Source organism: Alexandromys fortis, unplaced genomic scaffold (assembly GCF_014885135.2).
Source record: "Alexandromys fortis isolate MF-2015 unplaced genomic scaffold, M_Fortis_MF-2015_v1.1 scaffold_241, whole genome shotgun sequence".
Taxonomy (NCBI): domain Eukaryota; kingdom Metazoa; phylum Chordata; class Mammalia; order Rodentia; family Cricetidae; genus Alexandromys; species Alexandromys fortis.
Genome location: NW_026068152.1, coordinates 320,337 through 339,606, shown reverse-complemented (window position 1 = coordinate 339,606; position 19,270 = coordinate 320,337). Strand labels below are relative to the sequence as shown.

Below are 19,270 nucleotides of genomic sequence, written 5' to 3'. Positions count from 1 at the left end.
GGGGGGGGAGAGAGAGGAGAGAGAGAGAGAGAGAGAGAGAGAGAGAGAGAGAGAGAGAGAGAGAGAGCACCTTCCCAGTTTTTTTTTTAACTCTGGGCAAGTTATTATTACATGTCACTCATAATACTAAGTGTTCTATAAATGCTATTCCATTTAATTAAAGTACACACTTGCTATGTTGGGCCATGCAAAGATCTTTAAATTATTCACTTAAAAATAGTGGTTATAACTGGGCCAGTGATAGAGCACTTGCCCAGCATGCATAAATAAGGTCCTGGGTTTGATCCCATGAACCACAAAATAGAAAGTAATGGCAGGAACCGTACACACAAAATGCTCCTGTATGTGTGAAAGGAGCAAAGAAAAGTAAGACATTATACAGGGGTTTGCATTCTGTCTATCAATTGCGATCATAGGTCCTTTGGAAATGGAGTGAATGCGCATAGCCATATGAGAGGGACTGAAAGGAGATATTTCACTGTGTTAGCTCCTTACCCTTTGGGAGTCTTGAAACAGGTGGACAGAGTCCTGCTTCAAAAGATCAGTGGATACTTCAAAATGCCAGCTGCCATGACAGATTTTGTATGTAGAAAGAACAAGTTTTTAGAATAGGCAAACTTGGGTTCCATCATGTCTCTGGCCAAAGTCATCGAAAAATAGGGATAAAGACTGCGTGATTCACAGGGCTACTGGGAAAACTCTATGGGAGGGAGGAACACAAAAGGAAAGCATGCTGCCTAAGCACAGGACTCAGAATGACTACATTTCCCAGCAGACACTTTAGCTAGCAAGCACTATCTGACCAGAGTCCAGTTCCCACTGGCAGTCCTTCCGCACAGTTAGTAAGTAGTTCGAGTAGTTAGGACTCTAACTGTATTGTCACCTCTGCTGGATTCCTTCATCTCATTCGCGTCGCTGGCACTGGCGTGAAATGCATTCTCTGCCACGCCTCACTGACTTCCACGTAGTGCACCAACGCACCTATCACCATCCCTGTTCTACCGGTCTAGCAGCCCTACCCAACAAGGAAATGAAGTCAATCTGGAATTACTTGTTCTTGAGTGCTCCTGCGAGCTCAGAAGCCTCACCTTGAAATAATCTGGAACAGTCCTGCCAAGGCCACCAGCCTACACTTTCTAGAAACTACCTTCTCCCTTATTTGAAAACTCCACTTCCTGTCTCCCGACTTTCTGTCCTTATGTCACAATTCCTCTGGGCTGGCAAATTTTTTTTTAAAAAAAGTTCCCACACGTATATAGTGTGTGTTAAATGAATTCCCTCCCTCCCTCTGCCTTCCTGTTCTTCACTCTGCACTGCTTCCATTTTCCCCTCTGTTCCCCTATACAGCTCTATTTGTTCATGATTTTCGATATCTGTATAAAGTCTAGGAATCACAAATATTTAAAACTCTGTGATATTTGTCTTTCTGAGACCAGGCCAGCAAGCTTTAACTTATTTACAGTAGCTGGGCTCCCAGCACTCTTTTTGCATTGATTCTGAGCTTCGTATTTCTCTCTCCTATTTTTGTTTCCTCTTCCAGTTTCACTCTGGTGTGCGTTTCCTTGACAGAATATGGGGGACAAATAGCACAGAGATGCTTTTGAGGTCCCAGCCTCCCACGTAAGGCTTTGTGCTATGTGTTATAGCTGTGTAATCAGCAGCTCTGCAAACCTAGCACTCAAGAAACATTATGTAATTCAGAGATGGTGTCTCCAGATGGCAGCCTTGTAACTGCCACCGATTGAAACTAATACTAGAAGCCTCAAGCATGACACTGGTTGAGAAAGCGTTTTCTCTCTGTCATCTGTCCTCCTTCTCCAGTTGCATGCAAACAGAGGCCCTAGCCCTTCATTGTTTCTTGACCTCCCAATGTAATGTGCTTTAGGTAAAAGTTGCCCCTATCTTTCTCCCTGGGATTTGAAAATCAAATACGCTTATGCGGTGTTTTTGCCTTCCAAATCCTAGACAAACAATTCTGCGCCGTGCTGCACGGGTAACCTCGTGCAGGCCACCATCCAGTTGTCTCCCTGTATCCTCTCCAATCTGAACCATCTCGGACAAGCAGCACAGACCTGCCATTCCACCACTTGGGAAATGAAGACAGGGGCCCATGAATCTGAGGCCAGCAGGGACTAGGCAACAGCAGTCTCAAAAAATAAACAAGAACAAGGAACCAGAGGAAGGGGCATTATTTTGTCATCAGTAAGGTGTCTTTATGGTGCAACCAGCCCGTACACTTGTATGCCTGGTGCTGAACTGGCATTGGCTTTTCAGTCCCCAGTAGTCTGCTTTGATGTCATGTTCCTGTTCCTTCTTCAATTTATATTTTGCATGTCTTTTTAAAAGGCGTTTCAAATTTGCATGTAGCAGCATGTACTTTCTGGTGTACGGTTCTATGAGCTTTGACAACTATCTAGAGGAAGGCAACTAGCATCAAAGGGGGAGGAGAGTTTTAGCACCTCAGAAACTTGTCCCATGCTGCCATTTCGCACTTCTCCCCTCTCTTTACCTCTAACCCCTGGCAGCTACTGATGTGCACTCTATGCAGATGGTATTGCCTGTGTGTGCCCTATACTTGCCCAATAACGGAGTCTTGCCTCTCTAGCTTCCCAAAGGACACTTCGACTTTATCTGTGCCATCTCATGCGCCAGCACATCTTGCTTAAACAGAGATGGAACTCATTAACTCCACTAGTCACGCAAAGAACCAGTTTTTGACAGTTACAGATAGAGGCACATTAAACAGTGTATAAGATTGTGTGGGGACCCAGGTTTTCTTTTCACTTGAGCAAACACCTTGACCTGAAGTTTATATTATATTATGAAGTTAATCTAATGTTTATCTTTCTATAATGTTACTTGTATGTACCCTCTCAGGGTTGACTGTTAAGCACTAGACAGTCACTTGGTGTGCTCGTCCCTGATGAGGGCCACCTCTTCTGCTCGCAGCAGCTTTACTCAGCTGCCTATTGTTCTTTGTGTAGGGTTGATTACTGTACTTCCAGCTTACTTTTCTTCTGCTGCTACAGTCCCCAGATGGTGTTATACATTGAATATCCAGGATGGAGAAGCCACATGCTACTCACCAAGGGGAGGAAATTATCACAGCAGCCTAGGCACACGTTGTGAGCTCTCCTGTGACCGTGGCTTTCGACTGATTGGACGGAGGTCGGTGCAATGCTTGCCAAGCCGCCGTTGGTCTGGAACGGCCTACTGCAGGCGTAAGTCATATGGGAGCAGGTACTGGTATGTGTGAGAGAAAAGGCAGCCCGCTGGCCACGGACGGTATATACCTGGAAGTCTTACTCAGTGAAAGTTGGGAATTTTCCATAGGCCTCCAACAGAGCTCCTCTTCCTGACATTGGAGTTGATTTTCTCTGTATGTGATTACTGTCCAAGTAATATGGGTAGTTAAGCGGCAGGCAGCCACTATGACTCACAGAACCCAGAGATGTGTGGAGGAGGACAAGACTTGGCCATGTGGAATGCATGTGGGCCTGGGCCACCTCTTGGAGCTTCCAAGGATGTGTTCCAGACTCTTTCCCACTTGTGGTCAAGTGCCATCCTTCCTAGCCTACAGCCTCAGAAGGTCTTGCCAGTAAAGCTAATGAGACATCTGCTGGTCATTATTTTCTCCTTAAAGTAGGAAGAATCCCCGTTGCCATAATACGGGGAAGCAAATACACACATAACTCAAATCGTATCTCTTCAACTCCCCAAACCCTACCTGTTATTAAAATTCTTCAGCCCTTTGGCGGTGGAGATTTGTCTTCCATGCGATCAACAAATACCATGTGAAGGGCATCCATGTGTGCACAGGGCTCTACAGGGGCTGCTTCAGGAGCTCCCCCAGCTCCTCAGCCCAGCTTGGGTTGCCGATGGGCCAATGGGATAGAAACTGCAATGTGTGCACATGCGTGTTGCCCTCCTGGACGCGGATGTCCTGAGCATTCAGAGATAAATATGCTTGCTGAGAAGAGAAGCTATGGAGGAGAGGAGAAGGTGGAGGGACAGAAAAGAATCACTCCAACCCTTCCGGTGGTGATAAGTAACTTGCCTTAGGCCCTAAACTCCAGCCTAAACACCATCAGTTGCCAAATGAATTTGAATTGTAATTGACAAAACAGATATAAGGCTGTGAGTTATAAACATAAAACTAGTCAAAAAGCAGAGAAATATACCCATTTCCAGGGGCCTAGAATAAGGTGGCTATTGCAATTGAGTCCTGTATTTAGCTTTGACCTTCCTCTTGGGTGAATATGTTGTTTTCACTGTCGTATAAGCCTAAGGAAGTGAATTCATCCAAAGAGACCAATCTTTCTGATTTCTGGTTCTGATTTTAAGTAGGTCATTTTTAGATGTGACTTTTATGTAACAAATACAGGAAAAGAGCAAAGCAATAATCTTCGAGCTTAGTTTAGTCAGGAAGCAAAAATGAACAGAGCCCATATACAATTTTTTTTCTAGAAAGTTTTAACATTCACACATTACGCAGGATTATAACTTAGGCTAAAGAAATGTGCGTGGCTTCCTTCTCTCAAGTATCCGCTGTCACAGAGAAGACTAACGACAGACTCAAAACCATCCTGTGCTAACAGCCTTTAAAGCACACAGATTCCACTTTTATTAAATATTACCATGCCCTCCAGACAGTAGTCTGACCAGCGTGGACAGAAAGCTGGCTGACTGTAAGTGAGCCTTGGCTGAACTGTGTGCCCAGCCAAGGAGCTTTGAACATGCTTTAGGGCACATAACATTTGAAGAGGACACAGCATCTAAGGAACAAGAATCAAAAACTAACCATTATTGATGCTTTCCTTCAATTGTCGGGGGAGGTCAATATATTTTACTGATGAAAAACAGAGAGGCTCAGAGAAGTGAATCACAGAACAAGAGGTAAAGTTAGTATGCCAAAAGGGGTCTTATTTCAATAATCATGGACTCAGACAACTGATTTACATTTTTCAGACTCCACTATTCATCCAACTAAGTTTGCTTCTTTACTTTGTAATATGAGGATAAAAAGCAAATTGAAGGAAAGGCAGTTCCATAGAAAATGTTAAGAGCAGCCTGGATGAGTTTCCGATAGTTTCTGTTGAATATGACACGGATCTCCCTATGGTAGATGCTCACATATCACTTCCAGATGGTCGGTCCCACGGGGAGTTGAACTCACTGTTTGGTTCTCTCTTAGAGATGAGATGCCACACACTGCCATTCATCACTAGCGGCAGCTACACCTGCACAAATGGGGTGCTGCTCGATTCCCGCTGTGACTATAGCTGCGCCAGTGGCTACCACCTGGAAGGTGATCGCAGTCGCATCTGCATGGAAGATGGCCGATGGAGTGGAGGCGAGCCTGTATGTGTAGGTAAGTGCTGGGAGAGCCTCCCGTTATTCTGCTGCCAAAAGGGACCTGACACTGCACTCACAGAAGATGCGCAATTCTGACCACACAATTCATACACATTGTGTCTGAGAATACACAATGGGCATAGCATTATTGCCTATAGAGCCAGGCTCCTTTCCCCTTTCTTAGATAAAGGTGAACTTTCGTTCTTTCATGTACCAGTGCTGTGTAATATTGCTTCCAGCAGAGAAGGTAGGGGATCTATAAACCCACATTTGATCTTTGACCTTGGCAGACATAGATCCACCCAAGATCCGTTGTCCTCACTCACGAGAGAAGATGGCAGAGCCAGAGAAACTAACCGCTCGCGTGTACTGGGACCCACCCTTGGTGAAAGATTCTGCTGATGGTACCATCACCAGGTAAGCTTGTGTCGTGCATGCCTCCTGTGTCCCCAGCAGTTTCTCCCAGTTCCCCGGGGTACTCACAGTCAGACCGTGCAGGCAGTGCCTGAAGTGATGTTGTGCCTCAGATCTCAATTCTCAACACCTTTCCCTTTGGAGCTCAGTAACACCTTCATCATGTCTCCTGCAGGGTGACACTTCGGGGCCCAGAGCCCGGTTCTCATTTTCCTGAAGGAGAACATGTGATTCGTTACACTGCCTATGACCGAGCCTACAACAGGGCCAGCTGCAAGTTCATTGTAAAAGTACAAGGTCAGGAAAAGGTCTTCATTGGACACACCATTCAACACTCCTGCTCTGCCTTGACCTTCCAAAACCCACAGCAACCCCCTCCTCTTGATAATACAGGGGGTGTGCAAGGGAAAGACCAACTTCATCAAACAGACTTATCAAGAAAACCCATACGAATTGGGCATAAAATCGTTGCAGAAACCTTGACTCTCCAGTGAGACGCTATGGTTTTTCTAAATCTAGATAAAATTCATAGATAGTCTATGTCTATTTCTTTTCTTGGACTTAAAAGTGAGTAAATCTAATGGATCTTTGCACCCATTCACATCTGCTGAAACAACAGTGCTGCTTGCCTGGTGTTTTTCTCTTTGCTTCCTGTCACATTGTTTCACTTTGCTTTGCTCAACATTAAAGTAATTCATGCTGATAATTGGACATTTTAAAATAAAGGAACAGCCAGGTATAGTAGCACATGCCTGTAATCCCAGCACATGAGGCAGAAACAGGAGGATAGCAAGTTCAAGATCAGCCTGGACTACATATCAGGGTGCTGTCTCAAAAATAAAATTAAAGCAATTCATAAACAATAAGTTTAACCCCATCTCATGTGGCTCATTGTTGATAACATTTTAGTATCTTCCTTCAAGTCTTTTCTCTCTATATACTGACAATATATAATTTAAGATCACCCCTTTCCACTTCTCATTAAAACACAAGCATTTTTCCCATATTCTTTGAAATTGTTTTCATAAATACTTTCAATCACAACATAATAATTCTACTCAAAGATTGTATCATGATTGGTTTAATCATTTTGTCCATCATGGACTCATCTGATTTATATACTATTAAAAGTAAGTCTGACCAACTGTGGTGGCACATACCCGTAATATCGGCACTAGGAAGCTAGGGCAGAAAGACAGTGGGTTTGAGACCTCTTGGGCTCCACAGAGAATCCATTCTAGCCTGTGCTATATTGATTGTGAAACCAGGTCTCAAGAGAAAAAAGTCATTCGGCAAGGTGATTGTTTTTACACTTGGTATCTATAAAAGTTTACAAATATAGATAATAACATTTTCTTTTATTCATTTATACTCACCTCATGACTCTGTGTGTGTGTGTGTGTGTGTGTGTGTGTGTGTGTGTGTGTGTGTGTGTATCTATAAACTAGGAACCTGTGTTTGCATTTCAAATTTAATCCCTTAGGGAAGGAAACTGTACCTCCACTTTCCTGGCTCCTGGAAACATAGAAAAGCCATTCGTTTGGATTATCTAAACTCGCTTATTCTAGAAAGCCTGGAGTGGTCCCCTTTGCCTTTCCTGACTACAAGAGATATCACAACCCCTAACTTGAGCTTTTCCCTGGCAGTGAGACGCTGTCCGGTTCTGAAGCCACCACAGCATGGCTACCTCACCTGCACCTCCGCAGGGGACAACTACGGTGCTACTTGCGAATACCACTGTGATGGTGGCTATGAACGCCAGGGCACCCCATCCCGAGTCTGCCAGTCAAGTCGACAGTGGTCAGGATCACCACCTATCTGTACTCGTGAGTGAAACTAGGAAATGAGTGAACAGGCTTGTGGGTCAGGGACATTTTGGAAGAACTTCTTCCATGGTCCAGAGGTCTAATATTAGTGTGTGTGATATGAAGTCGGGGATTCTGACATGGGTCACCTTTTAAGGGCCAACATTCTCCCAGAGAATACTTCTACCTCCAGAAGAAGGGTATAAAATATTCAGGTTTCCTTCTGGAATTCACGTCAGGGAAGGGAGGGCAAGGATGTAAAAGACCAGAATGCCTTGCAAGGTGAAGAAGGGCGCCTTCTGACTGACCATGTGCTTCTGCCTTAGCTATGAAGATTAATGTCAATGTCAACTCAGCTGCTGGCCTTCTGGATCAGTTCTATGAGAAACAGCGGCTCCTCATAGTGTCAGCTCCCGATCCCTCCAATCGGTACTACAAAATGCAGATCTCCATGCTGCAGGTGAGACCTACTTCCCCAGGATGGCCTAGCAAAAAGGTTCCTCTGTGCGGCACAAACCCTACATATCCCTGTGTTTTTGTAGGTAGTGTTTGATTCAGTTTGTCATTAGGTACCCTGGTCGCATTTTAAAAAGCATTATTTTTGCAGAAAGGTCAGTGAGTTCGCTGGAATGGTAGATAATACCAAGAACTGGGTGCAGGCTGGGAAACAATGTGGAGAGGCCCGTGAGACAGCTATGATTAAAGTAAATATTAAGAGTAAACGACACGTGTTTTTCAAGGAATTTTACTGGTATAATAAGTGCTGGGTAAGTACCAGGTAATGACTGACATGCTTTTACACATGTACAGCTAGTTCTCCCAGCAACCCCTCTGATGTAGGTACGATTGTGTGCCCACTGAAGACGTGAGGAAACTGAAAACAGACAGATTCAGTGACTCACCCAAGACCACTCGCTCAGAAATGGTAGAGCTGGGACTGAACCCAAGCTATCTAGCTCTGGGTCTGTGCTGTCAATCGCTATGGGGACAATAGTGCCATGGCATTATGGAAAATGAGGAAGCTGCACAGTGATTTTAGCTGATGAGTGGGAGAGGTAGGTAGGTAGGTAGGCAGGCAGGTTGGTAGGTAGGTAGGCAGGAAGGTTGATAGGTAGGTAGGTTGGTTGGTAGGTTGGTAGGTGGAAGACTGATGAAAAGATCAGACTTGGTGGCTGTCAAGAATTATGTTTCTCTTTTCTACCCCACATTGTGAATCAGTTTCAGACAGTGAAATAGAATAAAGAAAACTCTTTTGTGTAGTGAGGGCTTCAGAAATGAGAGGGAAGAGGTGGTACAGACCTCAAAGTGTGTGATAACTTGATTATGAAATTGTGTGATTGTTGCAGAAACCCTTCCTTTCTCATGTTGCCTTATGTGGTCATAGGTGGGAGTCAGCCAAGCAGCCTACAAATTTAAGTGTAAAAGGCTGATCTATTTCATGTTTTCTTCCCTCCCAGCAATCCACCTGTGGACTGGACCTGCGGCATGTGACCATTATTGAGCTGGTGGGGCAACCACCACAGGAGGTGGGGCGCATCCGGGAGCAACAACTATCAGCCAGCATCATTGAGGAGCTCAGGTGCAGGCTGGGAGGCTGCAAGGTGGGGGGGGGGCAAGAACCTGATACAGGACACTAGCAAGCAGGAGCGGGGGCTCTTGGAGACACTTCTTATGTTCGAACTTTTATAGCTGTACTAAGTCAGGAGAGCAACACTCAGTTCGAACGGAACATGACAATTAAATGGAGGCTTCAAACACATATAACCAGGCCCCACAGCAAGCCACATTTCTGGGCTTTCATAAAAGCACCTCAGGTGACTTTGAAGAGCCACAACGGAGAGAGACACAAAGGATTCCACTCCAGACGTGAATCACTAGGAAGCTTCTGATCTCATTGCTTATGAGCTCCCCTGTTTACCTTCAATCTCCAAAGGAGAAAAAGGCATCTTTGGTCACTGAAATCTGAATCCTATCTATCTGACCCTCATGAAAGAGAAGGTTATAGGCAGCAGGTGGTAGAAGTTGACTTTTCTCATTATCTATCCATTATCGGCCTTACAGTTCCCCAATTATACTCAGGTCCAATAAAGCCATCAGTGCTCTCTGTTTGAGAAACAATACCTACCTACCTCTAGGATTTAGTTTCAATGGGGACAGACTGATTCCCGCCAGTTAAAGAGACTAGGTAACCCTCTGAGGAAGGAGACAGCAGACTTGCAGCTACAGGTGGGAGAGTTAACTAGGATTTGCTCATCAACCTTGTAGCTGCTAAGGATGATACACATACAAGTCATGGTGTCTGCAATATGCCTCCTGGAGTTGCTCCATGCAGCCTGCATGTAGTAGATAATAGCCTTGCCTTAAATGAAAACCATGGTGCAGAAATGACAGGTCAGGGTGAGGAAGGAGAGCTAGACATCTAAGGCTGCCAAGACTAGGAACTGAGGCGAAAATAAGCAAAACGGATTTGAGACAGGTAGGGGAGGGGAACCGGAAAGGGTGGAGCTATAAGAGAACAGAGGGTAGTAGTGCAGTCTTGGGGGACTCGGACCAAGGTCTCACACCTCTCTGGCCTGCTCTGTCTAGGCAATTCCAGCGCCTCACTCGTTCCTACTTCAACATGGTGTTAATTGACAAGCAGGGCATTGACCGGGAACGCTACATGGAGCCTGTCACCCCTGAGGAAATCTTCACATTCATCGATGACTACCTGCTGAGCAACCAGGAGCTGGCCAGGCGTCAGGAGCAAAGGGACGTCTGCGAGTGACCTTGAGCCAGGATGTGGCTGAGGTCAAGTGCAGTGTGCAACTGTCCTAGGTAGCTTAAACCGAGGAGGAAATGTTTGCCCACAGTGTTGGGAGCAGGACTCAGGTGAGGGGTGAGGTTTGCCAAATCTAGTACAGCTCCAGACAACATTTTAGGGGAGAATATTTCTTTACCTAAGCAAGGCTCCACTTCAGGTAGCACTGGAAGAACACACGAAAGTAGGTAGGGACTGAGAAGAGGCCCTGGGCAGTGGGTTGGGGGGTAGATGGGCTTCTCCTGACTACAGCCTCTGCCTAGCTCTCCAACATCTTTCCGATAAGTAAATCCTAAAGTCATTCATTTCCTGTGGCGTCAATGGCTCCTTTACTCTATGGTGACAGCAGAGGGCAGCATCACAACAGACAAGCAGGACACGTTAAACAAGTACAAGCAGATTTTCCTTACAGTTCATTAACTGTATGAAAAGCAGGAGAGGGGTGACCAGGGTCTACAAAACATTCTTGAAGCTGATTGTCATTTCCCATTTCGGGACACTGGGCTAAAAAAAAAAAAATGTTGCTTGAACCATTGCTTCATCAAGAGTTAGAAAAACATTTTCTCCAGTTTGGGAAGCAACACCCAGCCAGAGCAGGAAGTTCCCTCCTAGATACTCCAAATAGCTTGTGGGCAAGAACTTCTGCCTATGAGGTCTTCAGTGCTTTAATGCCCCTGGGGCGGCGGCCCTTCATTAGAGGTTCCCCCGTCTGTGAACCAGACCGCCTCTAGGAATTGGAGACATAGCTCAGCTGGTAAAATGCTTCCCATGTAAGCATTTGGATCTGAGTTTTCTCCCCAGAATCCCTGTAAAACGGCTAGATGTGGTGGTGTGCGCTTGGCATCCCAGTGGAGAGGTAGAGATAAGCAGATCAGTGGGGTTCACTGGTCTGGAAGTCTAGCCTAATGGTGAGTACCAGGCCAAGTAAGGAATACTTTCTCAAGCAACGTGATAAATGGCATGAGGAACAAAACCCAAGACTGGCCTCTGATCTCCATAAGCTCCATACACAGGCACATACGTGTGCATGCACATGTGCACACATACATATATACACACCGCCACCACCAAACGTAGCAGGAAAGCAAAAGGGATAGGCTCATGCATTAACTTCCTCAGATACCCACTTTTAAGATATGAGCACGGAGCAGGTAGCTACAGGAATCAAAGGTCAAGGTTAGGAACGAGGCCTGGAAGTAAACTTGAGGGTGGACTTTTGGGAAATGGGGCCACACAGAGAACCCTGCCTTTCCTTTTTCTTTCTTCCTTTGTCTTGCATCTTTTGTGTCCACCCCAGCCCCCTCTTTGCTGGGCAATAAAGGCAGGATCTTCCACACGCCAAACACTGCTGCTGAGATGCATCTCCGGCTGCAGGTTTCTGCTCTGCCTTGTGTCTCCCAAGGGGTGTTTCACCAGGGTCTGAAAAAAGATGTTCTTCCCTTGCTTCTGAGAACTGCCTCTTAGACAATGATGGAAGCCAGAGACATAGTCAAGGCTCAGCCACCCTGTTCCTTCCATTTTCTCCTGGGCACCATCATTGGGCAACTGGAAGCAGCAGCGAGCAGGCTGGGTGGGGAGACAGAACTAACAATGCTCAAGAATGCACTTGTATCAGGTGCCATTATAAACACACTATTGACTGACTCAGACGTGTCACAAAGAGCCAAAGGAGGTAGGTATTGTTGTTAGCTCCCATTGACGCATTAAAGGAATTGAATCTCAGAGAAGCTAGGCAATATGCTAAATTCCCACAGCTAGTACGTGGCAGCTGGGCACAGACACCAGCAGTCAGCTTCCACTCTGCCATCTGACCTCTACTTCTTTTTTTTTTCTACTTCCCATTCCAAGATAATTGAACACTCGAAGGAGAAAGGTTCCATCTTCTATAGCCACAATAGTCACAGTGGTCTCAGGTGGAAGGAGCAAAATGAAAGACTCTCAGCCCAGGAAAATTCCTCTTTAAAGCAGAGTGCTAAGACAGAAATCATAAGCCTACAACAGACAGGCATAGCGGTGAATCAGAGAGAAGCAATTTCAAATGGGGCTTTCTTGGAAATCTCAATTTCAAAAGGCAAAGCGAGAAGACAAGCAGTGGCTTGGTGGAGTAAAACATGGGGGGAAAAAATCGAACTTGGAAGCGGGGGAATCCCCTTCTCCGTCTTCCCTGAAGAAAAATACTGGAGCTTTGATAGACCAAAGGCAAATCCTAGGCAGAAGGTGAAATGCAGCGAGTTCATGTAGGAAATTTCTGGTCAGAATAAGGTCTGTGATTCCAAAGGCAAAGCCAATGCATTGGAAAAGATAAATGCTCTCCTTGTCTTTATACTAGCACTTCAAGTGGCGAGCCAGGACTTGCTAGTAGGTGAATGGCCCAGAAGATAACACAGGGCCCCACTACCTCCTGCATAAAGTTCCCAGCTGGGCCTGACCCTTGCATGTAAATGCTCCAAGCAACTGAGGCTTAAAAGAGCTTTAGGGGCTTTCGTTTTTGCTTCATTTGGAGTAGTCAAGTCAATCTTGCCTTTACTTACAGTAAAGTAAGGCTTTACTGTAACCTCCTTGGTAGTCCTTATAGATGATGACTTAAGAAACCCTAAGGTATTTTAGGAGAGACAAGCCATCATTTTGTTTGATGTTCTGCCCTTAGCATATATCATTCTCACAGAAGGCAACATGGTAGAGTCAAGTCTGGATTCAAATACCAATTCAGTCACGTGACAAGGAGCTCATGTTTGGTCTGCAAGAAGGGAAGGTTTCCTACTTCATGAGGTGTTGTAGAAAGTCAGACAATCTCATGCAAACCCTTGTATACAAGATGTACTTGGCTTTCACAAATATGCTTTTGCACAGAGGCCAAGAATCACTTGAGCTTTAGCTAGAAGATCGGAGCCTTATTTCAAAGGTGAATTGTATAACATCTCCAATTTACCTCTTGAATCTAAATAATGGAGTAGATGAGAAAAAAAAATCCTGACCTCCAAAAGAAACCGAATAATCTAGAAGGAAGTAGGGGTAACATGGAAGGTGTTCCCTTGTGCCTATGTGAACATCTCTCTTCTTCCAGCAAGGGACACTCTACAAAGCCAAAGGCCGACTTTTATTGGTCCCTAAGAGAGATAAGAGTAATGCTACTTTTAGATTCCAAACATGTAGGACAAAGAACGTGGGCTCAACAAGGGTATCAGACAGCAGTGTGGGAAAAGGTTGGTTTTCTTCCAGTATAGCAAGGTGTATTTATTACTCTGGTTCTGACCTTCAAGCTATGAGGGAAAATGGTAACAATAAGTCAGGACAACAGAGACAAAATCATCTGCAGAACTCAACGTGTAAACACTCAAGTGAGAAAGCTTTATTGAAACATGCATGCAAGTCGAGGTGGAATACCAAAGAACAAGTGTGAGCCAGGCTCTTGAGTTACACTTCTGTTAACAGTATCAATCCACATTAAATAGATCTCTGAAAAACATTCTATGCAATTCACGCATACAATCTTAATCACCCCGCTGAATTCAGAGACCCAACAGGAAAGTCAATCTGCAGCTGGCTCCATCGACAGGATTTCCTCTCTGGCACGGACTCCTTCCACACACACCTCTGTAGAGATAGACTGCCATGAAGGAAAAGTTGAGTACCGAAGAGTGAGGAGCAGGAAATGAAAGCTCACTAGGTCTCCCTTATAAGTCTCAACATGCTACTCCGCTGTTACGTGCAGGTCAAGTTTAGGAATCAACCAAAACGGCAACTGAAAATATATTAGGTCAAAAGTCAGAATAGCTGGGCGATTCCATCCACATTTTCATGGGGTGGCAATAATCCCCAGCCTGGGGGAGTACTGTATCGGTTTAGACAGTCTTTGGCTCTTCTGGCTGAAACGGAGGTATAGAGACTATGTTCTATGCAACAGCACACCCCAGCCACCAACTTAGAAAAAGCTATAGTACCTGAGAGTGAAGATGCCTCATCCTCCATTAGGGAAATAAGGAAATCCCTCTTTAACAACTGCTAAAACAGTTGAAAAAAGAGAGTTCAACATGGGCTGTGAGAAACTTTCTTCAGAGTCACGTAGACCTTGTGGGATCAGCTAGTAGGTCTCACAGGGCAGGTTAATGTCCCAGTGAAAAGGCCATTATCTAATTAGAGTGATTTTTCTAAAGTGGCTCCATTATAAGTGTTCCCCAAAGGCCTAGGGAGGAGCTGGAGAGTTTTCGTTGCATTTCAAAGAAAACCATTACACTCACACAAGGTGGAAATTGCTTTAAAAAAAAAAGTTAAAAGGCAATTTCTAAAAATGTATCAAGGTAGATGATGAGATAAAATACAAACCGGAGAGGAAGGACTGTTAGTAAATCCCTCTCCCATAGTGCACTGTCTTGAACTACCAGACCTTGCACACCTAGACCCACAAACTCCAGCTACTGCTCCAAACAGCCCTACTTCCAGGGGCAGTGGGAGTGAGGATAGCAGGACAGAAAGTAGAGAGTTGCTGTAAAAGATTTTTAAAGTTAGTTAAAGCACAGAAAGACAGAGGCAACTATGTGCTCTGAAAATATACTATATATAAATAAAAACCACTCGAAAAGACCCTTCTTCTTGGGCTTCTTTAAAGGGAGGAACACATCTGTATCACACTAGCTAGCAAAATAAGATCTGCAGAAATACATGTTTATACACATACATGCACACACATTAAATTAGCAAGCTTTCACTGTGGTTGCTTAACCTTTGACTTGGATTACCAGGGCTGCACCTGCAGACAAAGATAGGGACTCATACACCTAGCTTCTGTTTGACCATTGAAGAACGTAGCTGCAGAGTTCCTTCTGCCCAAGACCCTGGGTACCGCTGCATCTTCTGCCACAGGCTCACTTCCTCACCAGTCGAATCCATCCAGTCCACCACTTCGCCACTACTGATCCCTGAGGAGAAACAGCAGAACAGGCTGAACAGAGTCCCTCCACTAGTCCATCAGGGAGGACGTGTTACATAGTGGGGGAGGCCAACCCAGAAACAACAATGTACAGTGAAGATAGAATGCTGACGACAGCGCTTGTGCCCCAGGGACAATCAGGAGACTGCAGGTTGATGAAATGGGACTTGAAATTTCAAAATCTCAACAGGGGCTTTATTTTTAGTGGCTTTTTTAGAGCTCTGGTGTCCGACACCTCATACTAGAACTGCTACCCTTCTGTCATTAGCAACTTGACTTCGTTTTTAAAAGAATAGTTTCTTGGATACACAGTAAAAAGGCAGTGGGCTGGTTAATACACATGGATCCTTCAGTTTTCAAAATGTTGACTCCCCCCCTCTCTTGAAGACAGAAGTTCACACTGAAACCCTGGCTGGCCTTGAACTTGTGGCAATCTTTTTTTTTCTTTTAAATATTTATTTATTTATTTATTTATTTATTTATTTATTATGTATACAATATTCTGTCTGTGTGTATGTCTGCAGGCCAGAAGAGGGCACCAGACCTCTTAACAGATGGTTGTGAGCCACCATGTGGTTGCAGGGAATTGAACTCGGGACCTTTGGAAGAGCAGGCAATGCTCTTAACCACTGAGCTATCTCTCCAGCCCACTTGTGGCAATCTTTCTGCCTCTGTCTGCCAGATGCTAAGCTCAGAGGCATACATAACCATGCCCAAGCTCTGAATACCTTTTATTATAGTTGTAAATTCTCCAAAGTTAGGATTATGTGATCTTACTTCTATTTTTTGTATAGTAATTTATTCACTCAATGAACATTTCCTGAGTGCCTACTCTATGCCAATTTAGAGATATATTGATTAAAACGCAAAAAAATGTCCCTGTCCTTAGGGACATTACATGTGAATAGGAAAGACAATCATTTTAAAGTCCCAAAGCAGGAAGTAGCGTGGCATATTTGGAGAGCAGAGTAGAAGTTATGGTGACTTGAACACAACGAACAAGAAAGAAAATGATACAGGAAGAATAAAAAAGGAAGAGTCTAGATTATACAGGGTCTGTAGACTTGGTAAGAATTTCTAAGGTGGAAGAAAGTCACCAAAATGTTTTTTACACAGGGAACCAACATGAAGTATCTTATATGTGCAAAAATACCATTGTAGGTGCTTTCTATTAGTAATTCATATACAGTTATGAATCAAAGTCATAAGAATCCCACAGAAATGTCCAAACAGAGATGCATGGCTCAAGGATAGCCATGAATGTGGTCTAACACAAAATCATAACTGATTGAAACAATGAAGGTTTATTTATTTATTTATTTACTTTCTGTGATTTCTTGATAACTGGATTGTGCAGTTCTTGGGTGTGAACACTATGCTTAAAAATGTCACCATGTCAAAAGGTTGGTGAGGCCTGATCAAGACTATAAAAAGATAAAAAAAAAAGAGTATCCAAGCCCAAGCCTCATTTCAAGTTTGAATACAGACGTGCAGAATGAAGAACCCAGGAAAGACAGTGAACAGTGGTGTGCAATGGAGTCAAAGAGAGTCAAGAAGGCAGTAAGTGGTAAGGATTTCAAGAAAAAGGAAGTAATCTGCTCTCTTAATTAGTATTTGGGAATTATTAGAGTGAGAATAACCTCACTTTGGCATGAATAAGACTCAGAAGAGTAGAAATATGGAAGTCCTATCATAATGAACTGAGAACTGAAGGAAAGGCCATGAAACAGAGATCACTCTTTCTAGGGGTGGGGTGGGGATGTGGTCAATGGAAGATTTGCTTTTATTTAATAAAATGAGGCCTGAACATGTTGATGCATGTCTATTAGCTGAGCACTTGAGAGCTGGAGGTAAAGAGTATTAGAAGTTCGAGGCCAAGCTGGACTTCAGGAGACCCTGTCTCAAAACAAAGATATAGACACAGAGATTGGTATCACCAGAGCATGTCTATATTCCCTTTCAATAGTCAAATCAAATGAAATGGATCATACAGAAGAAACACATTACAGACAAAGAACCGCTGCGAAGCGAGGGCTAAGTTTAGAATCGTTGGAGAGCACAGATTTGCTGGCAAAAACCCCTTCTCATTATCCCAAGATAGAACATAGGAATCACAAGTCAGGTATTTAGGTAGTTTTTAGATCTTCTTTTGTGGGAGGATAATGAAGTCCCTGGCTTTCAGGGTCACCTTTCTGTACAGAAAACACTGTATGAGTTCAGCCTTCCCTGAAGCCTAGCAGGTAGCAGATACTCAGTAAGCACTTGTTGGATGTTTACATAAAGGGAGAGAAATTCCGTCAGAAGCAGTCTGTGTATCACGGAGGGCGAGAGGTAGGAAGATTAGATAGACAAGAGGCCTTTAAGACACGTGCTGATCAGGTGGGGAGAGAGTCTCACCAGTGCCAACACCCAGCCTGACCCCTCCCAGGAAGTCATTGCTGGCCAGGGGCTCCCGGTCCCAGACAGTCAGTTCCAGGCACATGTGTTGGAGGTCTTCCAGCCTCACACCATTGTAGACAAAGGTATGGTTGTAGTGGGGATTCAGGGTCTTCTTCATCACAGGAGTTTTACGCTTACTGGCCTTGTTCCTCATGGGAAGGAGGTATCTGGCAGAGGGTGGGGAGTTAGCAACACCTACTCCAGCCGGCAGTACATCTAAATTCCCCTTGCCCCTACCACAGGCCTAGCCCAGGATGGTAAGCCGACAACCAGGTCTGTGTGCACACAAGCCCTCCTTTGAATAAGCTGAGGCAGACTCCCCACTCCTTCTACTAGATTATCCATTGACTTTAGCCTGGAGAGAAAATGACTATGTCAGTCATGCTTCGCTCTATGCGCCACCAAGGAGGCATTTAAATATGTCACTCCACTTTCCTCACGTAAGGTACATGAAGCCATTACTAACAGGGATAAGCTTAGTCAAACATGACTTCTTGGGGACCTTAAGTCAGTAAATGGCCCCCCAATATAGATGAAGCTTACACTATTTAAAAACTGTGGACAACAGAGCCTAGGACTGCAAATCTAGATAAGTCAGGGAGCATGGACTGTCCCCCTAGGATTCCGGACGAGGACTAGTCGGAGAGAGTCAGAACCTAGCTGTCTCTCACCCTCCAGTTTGGAAGCTAGCACCACAGTTGAGACCAAACAGATCTCGGGGCAGTGCAGAACGTGGGGTGGGTGGGGGAAAAACTCACCATTCCCTAGTTTCGGAACCAAAGCTGCTGAGGATGGTAGAATGAGGGCAGGATGGATCTACAGAGGGAAATTCGAACGGGTTCCCCGCTAACTTGCTTGCCCTATAACTCACTGGTTAGCATGATGCTGGTCCAGGGACTCACCCCTTGACAAAGCTGTCTGAAGTCCCTCCTGATTTGGCAGCCGTCAGGTTCTTGGCTTCTTTGATCCACACCTGGAGTTCTCCCCCTTCCCCACCTTTACCTGTAAGGGATGTCAGCCATTGCAAGAGAACCGCCACACCACCAGGTATGTCCTGTGCTTTAATTACATAGCACTTCCTCTCCTTACTTTGGGATACAGCAGACTCCTTAACTGAATTGTGCCCGTGTCCTCTGTTCCTAGCGCAATGCCTAGCATTAGCAGTAGAGACACAATAAATAACCCCAACCGCAACAAATGCTCCTTGAAAACTCGCTGCGAACCAAACACCACCGTAAGCAATTCCATTCCTCCAAAGAATCCTATGAGTTACACACTACAGTTGTCTCCATTTTACATGAGTCAACAAGAAGCAAAGGTGCCTGGCATTTGCTAAGCAATTAAAGCGGAAGGAACTCCTCTGCTGAGTTCTTGACTTCAACCCTTACTGCACAGAACTCACCAGATACCATCAATGTCCGCCCCCACCTACCATTTTGAATATCCCTTTCCCCAGACTGATGCCTTGCCCTCCCTCAGTCTGAATATAGGCTGATCTTACTGTTTCTTCTTTTAAAATATCCACTTTCA

The 19,270-nt window shown here is 44.7% G+C and overlaps 2 protein-coding genes across 6 annotated transcripts in view; one reads left to right on the top strand and one right to left on the bottom strand.

Moving 5' to 3' along the window:
• Positions 1-12,097, top strand: part of Srpx2 (sushi repeat containing protein X-linked 2) — a 26,337-nt gene extending 14,240 nt beyond the window's left edge. For all 3 annotated transcript variants that reach the window (XM_050127294.1, XM_050127293.1, XM_050127295.1), the window contains 8 exons: positions 3,030-3,221; positions 5,195-5,371; positions 5,646-5,772; positions 5,945-6,066; positions 7,416-7,595; positions 7,901-8,034; positions 9,032-9,153; positions 10,161-12,097. In XM_050127294.1, coding sequence (XP_049983251.1) covers positions 3,030-3,221; positions 5,195-5,371; positions 5,646-5,772; positions 5,945-6,066; positions 7,416-7,595; positions 7,901-8,034; positions 9,032-9,153; positions 10,161-10,341 — 1,235 coding nt within the window. In that variant the 3' untranslated portion in view covers positions 10,342-12,097. The remainder of the gene's footprint in view (positions 1-3,029; positions 3,222-5,194; positions 5,372-5,645; positions 5,773-5,944; positions 6,067-7,415; positions 7,596-7,900; positions 8,035-9,031; positions 9,154-10,160) is intronic.
• Positions 12,098-13,701: 1,604 nt separating this feature from the next.
• Sytl4 (synaptotagmin like 4) overlaps positions 13,702-19,270 on the bottom strand; it is a 47,115-nt gene continuing 41,546 nt past the window's right edge. For 2 of the 3 annotated variants that reach the window (XM_050127288.1, XM_050127289.1), the window contains 3 exons: positions 18,643-18,742; positions 17,699-17,907; positions 13,702-15,290 (listed from right to left, as the gene is read on the bottom strand). In XM_050127288.1, coding sequence (XP_049983245.1) covers positions 15,142-15,290; positions 17,699-17,907; positions 18,643-18,742 — 458 coding nt within the window. In that variant the 3' untranslated portion in view covers positions 13,702-15,141. The remainder of the gene's footprint in view (positions 15,291-17,698; positions 17,908-18,642; positions 18,743-19,270) is intronic. The other variant, XM_050127290.1, reaches the window with a different exon arrangement.